The 16607-nt window shown below is 37.5% G+C and overlaps 1 protein-coding gene across 6 annotated transcripts in view; it reads right to left on the minus strand.

Annotated features, from left to right (window-relative positions):
• Nucleotides 1-16607, minus strand: part of JADE2 (jade family PHD finger 2) — a 203803-nt gene that overhangs the window by 64663 nt on the left and 122533 nt on the right. For all 6 annotated transcript variants that reach the window (XM_074290907.1, XM_074290908.1, XM_074290902.1 and 3 more), the window contains one exon: nucleotides 5743-5900. In XM_074290907.1, coding sequence (XP_074147008.1) covers nucleotides 5743-5900 — 158 coding nt within the window. The remainder of the gene's footprint in view (nucleotides 1-5742; nucleotides 5901-16607) is intronic.

Consider the following 16607-nt stretch of genomic DNA (forward strand, 5'->3'; position numbering starts at 1 on the left):
TCAAGAGGTTCCTGCCTAAGGTACTCGTCCTCAGAACCTTCCCTTCTCTTGCACTTCTCAGGAAGTACTATATGTCTTCTTTAAGGAATTCCAGAGAACAATTAAGATGTTATTTCAAGAGGAATGCTTATATGGGAAATAACTACTTCATGGTGATTACAATTTAGAAAACAGGCCTGGAATCATTTGGTTTGAAATGTCATCAACCTCCTTCATTCCCCATTTTATTAAAATCAAATGAAATATACAATTCAGAGCTCTCCTTTGAAGCCTTTGGGCCCCTCCCTGTTCTACCTGTCCTTCATCTCTAGAGGATGGGGGACTTCAGCCAGTTTTTCTGGGCCTCTGCTTCTGTCTCCAGTTCATTCCCAATCCCCCTTTCAGGATCTGAGACATAAATAAAACATCTATGAGCTCACTGGAGACGGTGCAGTAGATGGAAGATTGATAATGTGGAATTATGCGAGAAAAGTTATTAAATTCTTTATATCCTTTGACCCAGTGATCTCACTACCAAACTTGCCAAGGAGACCAAAGAAAGAAAATCCCATATGTGCCAAAAATATGAATAGCAGTACTTCTAATGGTAGGAAATCCCCCTTTCCCACATAAAACAATCAATAAAGAAAAAAAATTGGGTATCCATAGAGCAGGGGAGTAGCTGAACCACTATGGTACATGAATATAATGGAATATAACTTCTCCATAGGAAATGATGAATGAAGAATTCAGAGGAAAACATAGGAAAATTAGCTGATACAGAGCTAAGAAAAGCAGAATCAGAAAAACACAAACAATGACATAAATAAAAATGAGGCCAATGAACTAAAGGCAATAATCAATCACATTAGTTCCTGAGCCTTCTCTTCTCCATAGGCTGGACTATGGGTGCTAAATGTCAGCTGAGGCCATCTGAAATGTGAAAAGGAAGGATTTGGACATGGAGTAAAAAGGAAAGGAAATCAGGAAATATCTGTGGTAGGGGAAAAAAAAGATCACTAAAACCCTTTTTAAAGAAAAAATTAAATGGAAGAAAGTTTAAAGAGATAGGTAACATAATGACTGGAAAGAATCAAGATACAAAAAAATCCCTGGGGGCAGCTAGGTGGCGCAGTGGATAGAGCACCAGCCCTGAATTCAGAAGGACCCGAGTTCAAATCCGGTCTCAGACACTTAACACTTCCTCTGCTCAAATAGAGGGCAGAATCTAACAAAATGCAATGAGATTATTAGGACTAGTTAGACATCAGTTTGTATGGGAAAAAAACAAAACAAACAAACTATAGGTTTTGATGGACTGGGAACTGCATGAATCACTGAGGCAATATAGCAGCCAAAAGAGACTAATGCCATGTTAGGCAGCAGTAGGCAAAGAATGCTGTCTGAGGCTAGGGAGTTAAGAGTTCCATTACATTCTGACAAGACTTCCTCAGATTCTAGCATATACTAAAGATTAATACAAGGCACCCTGGAAATTATCCTCCTGTAAAGCAGATTCCCTAACTTAGCACATGTGTTAGTATGAATGTGTGACCCAGAATCACAGAACACCAGATCAGAAAGGCCCGCAGAGGTCATGTCTGTTAAAGTCTTCACTTTAAGGCCCATTCACTTTATCATGCTGTCTTGGGAAGACACTACACAGATGAGTAGCTAAATGAATGCTGAATGAATTACATGTCATAGAACACAATACTCAAACATATTTATTAACACAGAATTACTAAACATTTATGAATTCCCAGGGTGTTGTGCAGTTCACCTGGGAGCTACAAAGATGAATAGAAAATTATCCTGCATGGGGCAGCAAGTGGCACAGAGCACTGCCCTGGGAATCAGGGGTACCTGAGTTCATAGTTGAACTCAGACATATAATAGTTACATGACCCTGGACAAATCAGCTAACCCCAATTGCTTCCAAAAAGAAGAAGAAAGAAAATATCCCAGGCCTCAAGGAGCTCAAGCCAAAGGATTAAGGGTCATAAGAGTGGGAAAAACAACAGAGTAGAAATTTGGAGGGAGAGTTCAGTTCTAGTTTGGGGAAAAGCTGGAAGGATTAGGTATCTGAATGAGACCTCAAAGCAAGGATAAGATTTGGATCAAATAAGACCAAGTGAATAAGGAAAGGGAGAACATTCAAAATGGAGATGACAAAATTAAGACTATTAGCTCCTTAACAGTAATAACTATGGATTTTTCCCACCTCTATTTTTCTAAAAGATTTTACAAAGAATGAAGCACACATTAGGGTTTTGATAAACTGCTAGATTTAACAACTCCAAACAGGGACTGCCCAATGTTGGGATTGTCTCCAGGCTAGAAGGCCCAGCTCTAGGCCCTTGTTAGGAGGGGAAAACAATCCTTATGGGGTGTTAGGCCAGCCAGAAGGTACCTAAGCTAGGAGGAATGGCTGGCAGAAGACTCTGGGCTCTGAGGTAGCACTATTGGCCAAGGTCAAGGAACCTAAACTTCTGTCTATCCCCCAAACCCAATGGCTTAGAAATGTTTCCAGACATCTTTGCCACACCTGGGAAATAGCATCAAAGGACAGTCTCAGCAGCTCACTTTTCCATAGCACTTCTATGCGTCAGCTAGGATACATTCATGATATCTTAAGGTTTCAGCTGACCTGGGCATTGAGCTTCACTTATTTTTTCTCAGACCTTAAACGCCAATCTCACTGTAATTCGGAACCTCAAAGCAAAAGACTACTGGCCAGTTTTGAGGCAAGGCCTTGGAAACCAACCTCTAGGGCTCATGAGACAAAAGCTAACCCCTCTGGTCAGGGGTAGGCCCAGGTATCTCTGAGTGGCATCTTTTATTATAACCCATGTGGTTCGCACTTCTTTCACTATGAAACAAGGAGGTCTTCAATTGTTTATTCTAAACGATGGAAGATCTTATAGAATAAGGCAGAACTAGGAGTTGGATCTTGGTAGGTAGGGATTATCTCTTACTTCTTTTTGTATTCCCAGTGCTTAGAATAGTGCCTGGCATAAAGTGGGTGCTTAATAGAGGTTTATTGACTGACAGACAATCCCCTCATTTTACAGATGGGGAAACAATAGTCTAGATGGGGAAGTCAACTTGCCCAAGTTGAGCAGAAAACAAGATCAGAACTTAAGTATACTGAATTTCAAGCCAGAGTTCATCTACTATCAATATCATCTCAATATCAAAATATTTTGAAAAGTTAAATGTGCTACTTAGAAGGCCTTGATTCAAACTGTGCCTTAACTGCTTATTAGCTGTGTGTATTCCTGGACAAATAACTTAACCTTGTAGTCTCATTTTATAAAAAATAGGACTAGTACTTATATCTCTCTCCAGTGACTCTTGTGAGGTTTGAATAAAATAAGGTATTCAAAAATCTTTGCAAACATAACATGGTTATATAGCATAACATGCTATATAAATATGAACCATTGATAATGATGATATATGTAAAAATTATCTTTGTGTTTTATTCCATCCTAGACCCATAAATTCCATGAAGGCTGGGAAAACTTTGTGGAGTTCCCCACTTAAATTATCCCAAAAATTAGGTAATTAATAAATTTTTGTGGATGAATTTATAAATTTATAAATTCTGAGGCATGATTTTTTAAGGGGTCAATGAGAATTCTTTGGGCTTCTTGCTTAGGGAGGATGATAATGGAAACAAGAAATCAAAGCTCAGTCATGGGTCACCAGAGCTAAAAATACAGAGAATAAATGTGAAGTGTGTCTACCCTACTACAGATAGTAGAAAAGCTAAGAAAGAGTTATAATGAGAAGAAAAATGATGAGATGATTATGATAAATGATAAGAAAGGAAATAGGTTATTTTGAAACCTATTCCCCTGAAGGAAAAGGGAATTTGTTTAATCAGAGCTTTTCAAAAGGTCCTTAAAAATCACCTATTCCAAATACCTCAATTTTACAGATGGGAATCTAAGATTCAGAAAGGAAAAGGGATCTTGTACAAGGTTATGTAGTCTATCATCATGAAGCCAGAGTAAAAAACCTCAGCTAATTACCATCTCTTTCCTACTATACTTCCTTTTTTTCTTTTCCGTGCCTCTACCTGTTTAAGCATAAATGACTCCATTTTTAAAAAATCAGTTGATACTTTTTTTGTAGTGAAAAATGACTATAAGTATTAATGGAAAGGAAAAAACAAAAAATTCCCCACCAAGATTGAATGCTCTTGCCCAAAGGGTAATAAAATTGTGTATATCCTTTGACCCAGCAGTGTCTCTACTGGATCGGTATTCCAAAGAGATCATAAAAGAAGGGAAAGAATCCACCTGAGCAAAAATATTTGCAGCAGCCCTTTTTGTAGTGGCAAGGAATTGGAAACTGAGTGGATTCTCATCAGCTGGAGAATAGCTATGATGCAATAGAATATTATTTTCTATAAGAAATGATGATCAGGCTGATTTCAGAAAAGCCAGGAAGGATATACATGAACTGATACTAAGTGAAAGAAAATATCCAAGAAAATATCATACATAGTAACAAGATTATGTGATGGTCAACTGTGATGGACTTGGCTCCTTTCAACAATGAGATGATTTAAGGCAATTCCAATAGATTGTGATGGAAAGTGCCATCTGCATCCAGAGAGAGAACTATGGAGACTGAATGTAGATCAAAGCATTTTTTGTTATTGTTTTTTCCCCACTTTTGATCTGATTTTTCTTGTATAGCATAATGAATATGAAAATATGTTTAGAAGAATTGCACATGTTTAACCTATATCAGATTGCTTTGCTGCCTTGAGGAAAAGGAAAGTGGAAAGGAGAAAAATTTGGAACACAAGATTTTACAGAGGTAAATGGTGAAAACTATCTTTGCCTGTATTTGGAAAAATAAAATATAATAAATATTTGCTAAGGTTAAGAAAAAGATTCAAAGCTCTATAAAAAGAGGGGAAAAAAAGAACCTCCATTGCTCCTTTGTAGAGGTAGAGATGAAAGGTATATGAATGTGGAACACACTGCTTATATGGTAAGACTGAAGAGTGTGTGTGTGTGTGTGTGTGTGTGTGTGTGTGTGTGTGTGTGTGTGTGTATGTGTGTGTGTGTGTGCGTTAATTACCAAGTCATCATTAACTATCTACATTATACATCTAACTATATATATGTATTGCCTCATTTTTGATGCTAGAGTGGAAGGGAAAATGAAGGCAGGTAGATACAAGGTGATACAAGAGGATACACATACTTTCCCTTTTTTTTAAAGACAGTTCAGCCAGGAAGACAAAGGCCACATGCAGGTAATCCTCAGAGTACAGAAACTTCAGTCATAAACTTTTTTTGTGTGCGTGAGAGAGGCAGTTGAGGTTAAGTGACTTGGCTAGTCACTTTAACATGTCTGAGGCAAGATTTGAATTCAGTTCTCCTGACTCCAGGGCTAGTGCTCTGTCCACTTCCCCATCTAGCTGCTTCTCAGGTATAAACTTGTAGTCATAAGCCCTGGCTTCATCAGATTCTGCCACTGTGTGTCTCAGCCAAGTTACTCTTTGGGCCTCAATATTCTAATAACCTATGAACTTTAAGCAACAGATCTTAGGGCAAGCAGTCAGTATCAAAGCTCATTTAATTCAAGAAATAGTTTGATTGAAAAGTAAACTTCCTTGCTCAGAGTGTAGAGGTTATATCTGAGTTCTAACTCTGCCATCTTTCAGTCCCCTTTGCAACCAGCTTGGCATTAAGTCCCCTCCCACAAGGTAGGCCACAGGGCAGGCAGCACACATACCCATCTCCTTTAGCTCCAAGTTGACAAGCTCCAGCCAGTATGCGTCAATCTCATCCAGGTCATAGCGGGAATAGGATCTGGTGACCTCGCTGAGCTCAGAGCCAGAGGGGCTGCTCAGGGAGATCTGGCCAAGGGTATGTTCCAGCAGAGGAAGGACCCTAGAAAAGAGGGGAGAGACAAGATAAGTGAGAACTCTTGAGTCTGGAAAGACTCAGGCTGGAAGGGTAGATGAACAAGGGCTATAATTATCATCAGGAAAAGCTAGAGAAGTATGGTGTCACCAATGAATTAATAATATGATATGGCAACTAAAAAAGGTTTGATTTTGGGCTGCATTATGACAGGCAGGGTTTCTAGGAATATGGAAGTGAAGTTCCCACCATACTCTGACTTGTTTTTATCAAATATGTAGTTCTGCTACTCAAGCTAGAGTTAGGAAGACCACTAGTCTAATGACAGTAATCACTAATCCCAGTAGTGATCACCAATGACAGTAATATAGCAGTGTGGAGCAAAGGAGCTGACTTCCAGAAGACAGGGGAATGTGAGTTCTTCTAAACCAGCTTCTGACAAAAAATGTATGAACTTGGCTAAGGCAGGTGACCTCTTAAGTTGCCCCAGGCAAATCTCCAAGGCAGGGACCAATCTGCTTTAGTGGAAAGTGTTTCTTTGTTTATGAAATTCAAGTTCAAGAAAAAAATTAGTGATGAGGTAAAAAATGTCAAGAGAAGGAAAACAAGTATCTGGAAGTACCTAGGGTTTATGCTCTGTGAAGATTTGCTTAAGCAACTGGACATGTTCAATATGAAGAAGAAAAGACTGAGGGAAGAGAGATGCTAAGATACTTTTTTTGTGTGTGAGTATTTGAAGGATTGTCTTGTGGGGAAGAAATTTGATTTGTTTTGACATCAAATGATGAGAATTGAGGTTTGATAGCCACTGACAGTTGAGTCACAAAAGTGAGTCAGTTATAAATAACTAAGGTAACCTCCAAATTCTGATTCTGTGATGTAGAGCAAAGAACCTGGGGCTGGAAGTCAAGAATCTAAGTTTGTTCCAGTTCTAATATTAATTAAATGTCCCTTCCCTTTTCTGTGTCTTAGCTGCCTCATCTGTGAAAGGCTTTATCTTTGACACATACTGGTTATGTGAACTGTAGTAACCAAATTCATAGCATCATCATGAGAAGCAAAATAATATGAAACATTTTGTAAACATTTAAATAGTATTGAAATGTCAATTGTTATTACTGCCTAACCACTTAAATTTTGTTAGTTCTTTTATTTTTTGTCTAAATGAAGTAAGTGGCCTAAGTAGGGAGATTTCAGGTAAGTAAATTTCATTTGCTAATGCAGATAAGTAACTATTTTCTAACATCTACTCTTTTTTTAATAGTACTTTATTGGGGAAGCTAGGTGGCGCAGTGGATACAGCACCAGCCTTGAATTCAGGAGGACCTGAGTTCAAATCTGGTCTCAGTCACTTAACACTTTTAGTTGTGTGACCCTGGGCAAGTCACTTAACCCCAGCCTCAGGGAAAAAAAAAATAGTACTTTATTTCCAATTACCTGTAAAGATAATCTTCAACATTCATTTCCAAAAAATATTGAGGTTCAAATTTTTCTCCCTCCTTTTCAATCCCCAAGACAGCAAGAAATCTGATAGAGGTTATATCATGTAACATTTAGTCTTAATAAGAGTTGTCTGGAAGGCATTGAGGTTAAGTGTTATAGTAAACCTTTGATTTCCAAGATGGAAGTTGTATCCAAATTTTGCTAATTTTGCAGCAAGCCCTCATGCTACCCCTGGAGTTTTATTTCCACAAACTAGAACTAGAAGTGATTCTCTATGCCAAGAAGCATGATATATTTAAGGTGATATATTTAATTTAAAGGGTAGAGATAATCAAATTCATTCAATAAATCTATATTTCACCATCCACCCCACGTGGCCAGCTCTATAAGTCACAATGAATCTGCTTGTAAAGATAAGGGAATAGTTGAGCTAAAGGATAAAACATAACTTGGCTTGTTTTTTTAAAGGAAGATTTAGTTAGCAATGTAGAAAGTTTTCTAAAAAGCTAGTGTTCAGTACCAGTAACTTCATAAGGGGTTACTGAGATGGGAGAACTTATGAACTGAAATCTACCACTATGTTCTATATCTAAGTGGAGGATGTGGGAGGAGGAGAGGAAAGAAAAGGAGTAATCTGCCAACATTAGAGAACTTGGTTTTCTTTGGGTACAAACCTAGCAGCTGATCCATTCTTATGAGCTCACTTCTAGCTTGAGATCCTTACCAGGCCTGAGTATTTGTACATACAAGCATTGTATAAAGCATGAAGTACCATGTGAATGTGAGAGATTATTGTGCTAATTTTTTAGATGGCCCAAATCAATAGTTAAATGACTTATCTAAAGTTACACAGCTTGAGTGATACTTGGAGCATTAGGATACAGGTCTCCTGTTTGTGAATATAGTGCCCCTTCTACTAGAATACAAATCATCTAGCTCCCCACCCCCCTACACCATTCAATTAAGGGTGGGATGTACCTTATTCTTTTACCACAATATAAGTTTAATGAAGACAGGTATTATGTTTTTTCTGAACTTTGTGCCTCCTCAGTGGGTCAAGAACTATCAAATTCATAGCCTTTTTGTTAGCAAATGGGAATCTTAGCTGCACAAATGAGTGACTATTATTATTACTGGAGGCAATCAAGGTTAAATGACTTGCCTGGGGTCCCGCAGATAATAAGTGACTGAGGGTAGATTTGAACTCAGGTCTCAGCTTCTTGCTTCTTTTCTAATCTTAGCTGCATTGGTTTTGCTCAGCACATGTTCTCTTGATAAAGTTAAAAGTATCTTTATCAATTAATAGTATCCTTATAACACCTTTTCCTTCTTTATGACCACTGTCATCCCCTTACATGCTTTCTCACCTGGTCTAATGCAATAAACTAATATCCCTACTATTACTTCATCCTGCATAGAAACTGCTGCCCATGAGTAGTTTTTCTAAATAGCATGGCACTCTTTGACCTAGCAGTGTTTCTACTAGGCTTATATCCCAAAGAGATCTTAAAGGAGGGAAAGGGACCCACATGTGCAGGGGTGTTTGTGGCAGCCCTCTTTGTAGTGGCTACAAACTGGAAACGAAATGGATGCCCATCAACTGGAGAATGGCTGAGTAAATTACGGTATATGAATGTCATAGAATATTATTGTTCCCTAAGAAACGACCAGCAGGATGAATACAGAGAGGCCTGGAGAGACTTACATGAACTGATGCTAAGTAAAATGAGCAGGACCAGGAGATCATTATACATGGCAACAACAAGACTATATGATGACCAATTCTGATGGACATGGCTCTCTTCAACAATGAGATGATTCAAACCACTTCCAATTGTTCAATGTTGAAGAAAACCATATACACCCAGAGAAAGGCCTATGGGAACTGAGTGTGGACCACAACATAGCATTTTCACGATTTCTGTTGATGTTTGCTTGCATTTTGTTTTCCTTCTTAGATTTTTTTCTTTCTAGATCCAATTTTTCTTGTGCAGCAAGATAAGTGTATAAATATGAATACATATATTGGACTACCTGCCATCTAGGGGAGGTGATAGAGGCAAGGAAGGAAAAATTTGGAACAAAAGGTTTTACAAGGGTCAATGTTGAAAAATTACCCATGCATATGTTTTGTAAATAAAAAGCTTTAATTTAAAAAAAAAAAAAAATCCCAAAGAAATACTAAAGAAGGGAAAGGGACCTGTATGTACCAAAATGTTTGTGGCAGCCCTTTTTGTAATAACTAGAAACTGGAAAATGAATGCATGCCCATCAATTGGAGAATGGTTGGGTAACTTGTGGTATATGAATGTTATGGAATATTATTGTTCTGTAAGAAATGACCAGCAGGATGAATACAGAGAGGCTTGGACTTACATCAACTGATGCTGAGTGAAATGAGCAAAACCAGGAGATCATTACACACTTAAACAACAATACTGTATGAGGATGTATTCTGATGGAAGTGGATATCTTCAACATAGAGAAGATCTAATCCAATTCCAATTGATCAATGATGGACAGAGACAGACTCAGCTACACTCAGAGAAAGAACACTGGGAAATGTATGTAAACTGTTTGTATTTTTGTTTTTCGTCCCAGGTTTTCTTTACCTTCTGAATCCAATTCTTCCTGTGCAACAAGAAATTCGATTCTGCACACATATATTGTATCTAGGATATAATATAGAATATTTAACATGTATGGGAATGCCTGCCATCTAGGGAAGGGGGTGGAGGGAAGGAGGGGAAAATTAGGAACAGAAGTGAGTACAAGGGATATTGTAAAAAATTATCCATGCATATGTACTTTCAAAAAAAAAAAAGTTATAATTATAAAATTAATTTTGAAAAAAAGGAAAAAAAAAAAAACAAAAATAAAAAAATAGCACGGCACTGATCATAAAACAACTCAAAGAAAGAAGCTTAAAAGTTTTAAACTCTGAATCCAAAGGAATCTATCTCAGAGGCCAGGTAAACACAACACAACCAGCAAATGGTTATCAAGTCTTTGTTTCAATGCCAAGGGAAAATATCTCCAATATTCTACTTATGAATCAAAGATTGTTAAGCATGTTTTGCTGCTATCAAATCTAAATCTTGCTTCTCTAAAAATTCCACAGATTGTTCTTGATTTTGCTCTCTAGGATCAAGCAGAAAGTGTAATTCCCTAATGCTCATATAGCTAGATGATACAGTATATGGAGCACTGGACCTTGAGTTAGAAAAATCCTGTTTTGTTACCAGGGGCAAAACACTTAAAACTCTATTTGCCTCTTCATCTGTAAATGAAGATAATAACAGCATCTATCTCTCAGAGATTATGAGGACAAAATGAGATATTCATAAAGAGTTTCACAAATTTTAAAGTACCATATAAATGTTATTATTATTATTATTATTATTATTATTATTATTATACTACATGCCAATGTTTCAAATACTTGAAGAGAATCATTATGATTATCCTAAATTTTCTCTCCTTGAATGTAAATATCTCTGGGTTCTTTCAACTGTTTCCCAGTTCTCTGCCATTTTGGTTAAAGAAACATTCCATCTTGTCAATATTCTATCTAAAATACGATGCTGAGAATAGGATTATATTTTACTATCCTATATGCTATGCTACACTACATGTATACAGTGTGATATAAATTCTGGCATTATTTCTTTTAATTTAACATTAGCAGTTTTGACTACCATGTTGCCTAATAATGACTTTGTCTTCTTATAAAACCCCCTAGGATTTATTCATATGATTTATTGTCCAGTCCTGCCTTTGTGAAAGTTGATTTTTAAAACCCACATGTTGGGACTTCAGTGACTCCCTATTAACTTATAGGATAAAATATAAACTCCTTAGGGTGATTCTGAAGGCTCTCCTTCCTAGTTTTCCAGTCTAAGATGGCCCTATTTGCCTTCACACATTCCAGCCAATCTGGACTATATTAGCTCTGCTTTAATCTCTGACCAACATCTATAAAGGAGGTTGGTTGCTCCTCTACCCCCTTTCCCATCGTACCCTATCTAGCCATAGGTTAGGAAAAGGTGTCCAAGCCAGGACTCTATTGGTCTAGAGATGGGATAAAACTTAAGCATTGCCTCTCTTGACACAGTTTCTGGGTGGCCTCTAGCCATGTACCTTCCTCATCACCTAGAATTATAACAGATCCTGGCAGTGTAGGTTTGTGGTCCCTATGATTTGTTGGATGCTGAAAGACCACAAAAGTCAACATAATCTGTCCTGCTGACAGATGTTATTACATATGAAAATGGGGGGGTGGGGGGGGGGGAAATCCCAGTCAACAAAAGTGATAGCTAAATGCTACTATATAATTGTTACAATAGCCTTTCTATGTTAGAGCAAAGGAAATCTCCTTTGATTAAGAGTTCAATTAATCCCTTCTTACCCGGCAATGTGGGAGTGTTAGACACTTGTATACAAAGACGTTTTATTCCCTACCCCTTCCTCTAACACTTATTGATTTATGGACTGTTTTTTCTCAGCGCAGTTTTGTTTTGTGTGTCTATTGGATTATAAACTTATTTAAAAATACAAAACATGTTGAGCTTGAATGTGATCTTGAGAGGCTAGGGAGGATAGACCCTGAATTTTGTAGGCTCCTCCCATAACCACATCTAACATTTATTCGTTCACAAATAGATTTGACTTTCTTAACCCTTACTCGCTTCTGACCATTTGATGCTAGATTCCCTTTCTTGTGGGTCATTTAATCTTGTACATATAAAGACATTTTTATCAAGATCAAGTTGGACTTGGGCCATGTTTGTTTTGTGGTGTAAATATTTGTAAAACTCAGAAGTCCTGATTGGTTCTTGAGTAACATTAAAGGTACTTATTATTTTGATACACAGAATAAATAACCACCAAAAGGAATCTGTAAATTTTAAGCCAATATATATATATATATATATATATATATATATATATATATATATATATATATATATATATATATATATATATATATATATATATAAATTACTAAACTAATAGGGTGCCTGTTAGACCTGCCCCTCGGAGCAAGAATAACCCTTTTCCCTACCCCTATTCTGAGAACTCATAGCATCCTTGAAATCTTGCTTCTCCTCCAAGTGGAGGTCATTTTCTTTCTTACTTATATACCCCAAACTCAAAAGTGAAAATTATTTTTCTCTCCTCAAATTTTTCCTAGAATTCTTTGAGTTTCTCTTTGATCTTTCTACCTTTTTACCCTATCACATTATACCTTGAATTATGCTTTTAGATCAGACTGTAGATAGCAAGGTCTATAAGTTCCTTAAGAGCAAAGACAATGTAATTTCTTTTATTTGCATCCCTAGTGCCTAGCCCAAGGTACTTAATAAATGTTTGCTGAAATAATCTAGGAAAAATTGATAAGGGGCTGAACAAAAGTGATTGCTGTGTGATTAGAGAGGTATCAGAAGCAAGAGGTAGAAATAGAAAGATATAGCAACTAATTGACTGGTAATGGAGAGTGATAGGAAGTGAGGAGCCAAGAATGGGATTAAGGTGAGAAACCTTAGCTGTAAGGATGGAGTTGCCTTCAATCAGAATTTTTAATAGGGAAGTGTTTAGAGGAAAAGATAATGAGTTCAGTTTAGATGAACATTAATCCAAAATATCTGATAGGAAATAGTGATCTGGGAGTGAAGGATAGGAAAAGAGGAGGATTTTACTTAGAGAGCTAGAAGTCACTTGCTTGAATATGATAGACACTCAGAAGTTTATCAAGAGAAAGCATGTGTACCGTGTAGGGTCCCTAATCTTTTTGGAGTATGTCCTGGATTTTTTTTTTGCAATCAAGTGTGGCAATTAAATGCAATAAAGGCAAACTGAGGCATCCAAAATAAATAAATAAATAAATAAGTGTTTGCTGAACTAAACTAAGAGGCAGAGTAGATGGGTAAAGCAAAGATGTGTGATAAGTTCTTAAAATACAATACTTTGGTGTATGTTCTTTCCCATTTTGTTTATTCCCTTTTAATTTTATATCACATTAAGTAATAGGCAAATTCCTTCCCCTCTTTACTAAGTCATTCCTTATTACACACATTAAAAGGGAAATAAAAAAAGCTATTCAGAGCAACAAGCTTACCTCTGCCAGACTGCACAGTTATCCCTTCCACCTCTAAGGGTGAAGATGTTAGAAATGCAGTACTCCTGCAATCTGGAAAATTCTTGTAAAATTTTTTGATCCTCTCTTTATACCAGAGAAGAAGTTTGAATTTTTTCTTCTTTTTTTATGGGTGGTTGTAAAGTTTGGATTAAGTATTTGGTCATAGGCTCTCTGTGTGTGCTTCCCACAAAACTCCCCTAAAATTCCCATTTAATTTCTTTTTGTTTTGTTTTGGGTTTTTTTTTTTCTGAGGCTGGGGTTAAGTGACTTGCCCAGGGTCACACAGCTAGGAAGTGTTAAGTGTCTGAGACCACATTTGAACTCAGGTCCTCCTGAATTCAGGGCTGGTGCTCTATCCACTGCACCACCTAGCTGCCCCCCCCCCATTTAATTTCTTATGCCAACTCATAATATATCAAAATTGCAATGGGGAGAGTCACGTGGAAGAGATAACTGTATATTCAGAATTTTACATTCACAGTCCTGCAATAAATGGATGAAGGGACATTTTCTGAATTCTTCTGAGGCCCAAACGTGGACAGAACTCTGCAGAGTTCAGTTTCTCGCTGTTGTTATTGTTCTTTCTATTTACATTATTGTAATTTTTGTCTGGTCTTACTTAATTCACTCAGCATTAGTTCTCAAGTCTTCCTATGCTTCTCTGATTTCCTTGTATCATTATTTCTTGCAGCTCTGTAACAGTCTACTACATTCATGTGCACTCATCTCCTCACCAGTCCAAAGTTAAGAGTCATTATCACGGAGAATAAGGGTTGATCTTTCTTGTGTCATGAGCTCCATTCCTTAGAATTGTGTTTTCAGATTGTGTAATAAAATGCACAGTATTACAAAAGAAATTAGCTATACTAAAGTATAGTTATCAAAATATTTTGGGGAAAAGAACAAAGGCATAGACCACAGGTTACAAAATCTTGTCAGAGATGGAAATTCTGAATAAGACGATTTCTGGAGCCTCCCTTACAGGAATCAGTTGTTTTATTAGAAAAAATTCTTGCCCAGGTACAGACCAATTCAATTCAAAGCAACATTCACCTCTAGTGCTTTACTGTGTGTGCAGAGTACAGTCAACTTCAAAAATCACTTATTAAATACCTACTATATGCCAGACACTATGCTAATCACTAGGGATACAAAGAAAAGCAAAAGTAATAATTAAAAAAAAAAATCAATCAAACAAACCTCAGTTTCTGTGCCTTCAAGGATCTTATACTCTAAAGAGAAAAATAACAAGTAAAAAACTATAAATAAGATGTATCTAGGATACACTAGAGATAATCAACAGAGGGAAGGTACTAGCATTAACGAGGTTCAGGAAAGGATTCCTGTAGAAGTGGGAGTTTAGTTGAAACTTGAAGCAAATTAGAAAGTTAAAAGGAAGACAAGTAGGGAGGATTGTCCAGGAAGTAGCTAGAGAGTACCACCAGGGAAAATACAGAGAACTAGGAGATGGAAATGTGCTGTGGGAGAAACAGGAGATCCGTGCCACTGGAGAGCATACTGCAAAGGAGAGGAAGGTATAGAAAAATTGAAAAAATATGAAGGACTTTAAAAGTCAAACAGAGGATTTTACATTTGAGCACAGAGATAATAAGGAGAAGGGTATCTAGGTGGTGCTGTAGATAGCCTGGCATCAGGAAGACTGAGATCAAATCCTTCCTCTAATGAGTATTAGCTACATGACTTTGGGTTAGTCATGTAACCCATTTTGCCTGAGTTTCCTCATCTGTAAAAAGGAGCTGGAGAAGGAAATGATAAACCACTCCAGTATCTTTACCAAGAAAATCCCAAATGGAGTCATGAAGAGTCAGTCAAGACTGAAATGACTGAACATCAACAAAATGGTAACTTTGGAGAGGGCAGTTTCTATTGAATGATGGAATCAAAAGCCAGACTATAGTTAAGGAGAGAGTGAGGAAAAGGAGGTAGAGACACCATTTGTAAATGGCTTTCTCAAGAAGTTTAGTTAAGAAAGGGAGAAGAGACAAAAGGTAATAGCTAGCAGGGATGGACTGGTCCAACCGAAGGTCTTTTGAGGACAGGGGAGAACTGGAGAGGCAGGGAAGCAGCAGGAAAGATTAAAGAGAGCAGGAATGATAGGACAATCTGCTGGAAAAGATGGGATGTAATAAAATCACTTGTGCACACAGAAAAAAAGAGTTTGTCTTGGCAAGAAGAAAATTCACCTCTTTCACATGAGATAGGTGGAAGTGAGAGTCAGTAAGGAAGAAAACAGAAGAGTGAGCTCTTTAAGAATGGCCTCCAAGGCTCTCTGTAAACAGGCTAAAAGGAAGGGGAGTCCTGGGACGTTTGAGAAGGGATGGAAAGGTATGGAAAAGCCATTGTAGTTAGTGTAATGGTGAGGTAATCCGGGGACAGAGGAGGGGTGGTGGTAATGATTGTCTTGCTGTAGTGAGGGTCTGACTGAAATGATGTAACATAAATGTGTAGTGACGTGGTCAGCAAACCTTCATGATTTTCTATGTCTTTCCTCTGTAGCATGTGTTGCATTCCTATTGTACGCCAAGGCAGGTACTTGACAGGGCAAGGATGGCAAGAGGCTATGGGGCAAAGGACACAAGAGACGAGGAAAGTGTGCACTTAAGACTAGCTCATCAATGGGTCAAGATGGAGAAATTAGTGCATGTTGATGACCTGGGGAAGAACAGAGGAAGATAAAAATTGGGACACTAAAGTTCTTCCTCTTTGCTAATGGCCTGAATCAGGGGAGATGCCTGGCAGGGAAGCCGCCCCCAGAAGTCCTCTTGATAACTATGAATTTATGTATTCTCCCTGACTCTTAGAAAGTTTAGATGTTTTTATGTACAAAGTTAAAGGATCCTGGAAGATTACAACAAGTTGTAACAGAGATGAGTTATTATCTCATCTTACCCCATTTACAGATGAAATAAATGAGATCAAGAACAAGAAGGCACCAATGTTCACATAATGAGTCAGTAGGAGAACTGGAGCTAAAGGCTCCTGACACCCTAGTACTAGCTGGTCACATGTCTTTGGTACAAAGGTAAATGTGTGACAATGTTACAGACACATGTACAATGTTACACTTCAGTTATACTTATGGTTTGGCTTTTTGAGACAATGTCTCCAGATCATGTTATGGCTCTTGCCTT

Source organism: Sminthopsis crassicaudata, chromosome 2 (assembly GCF_048593235.1).
Source record: "Sminthopsis crassicaudata isolate SCR6 chromosome 2, ASM4859323v1, whole genome shotgun sequence".
Taxonomy (NCBI): Eukaryota; Metazoa; Chordata; class Mammalia; order Dasyuromorphia; family Dasyuridae; genus Sminthopsis; species Sminthopsis crassicaudata.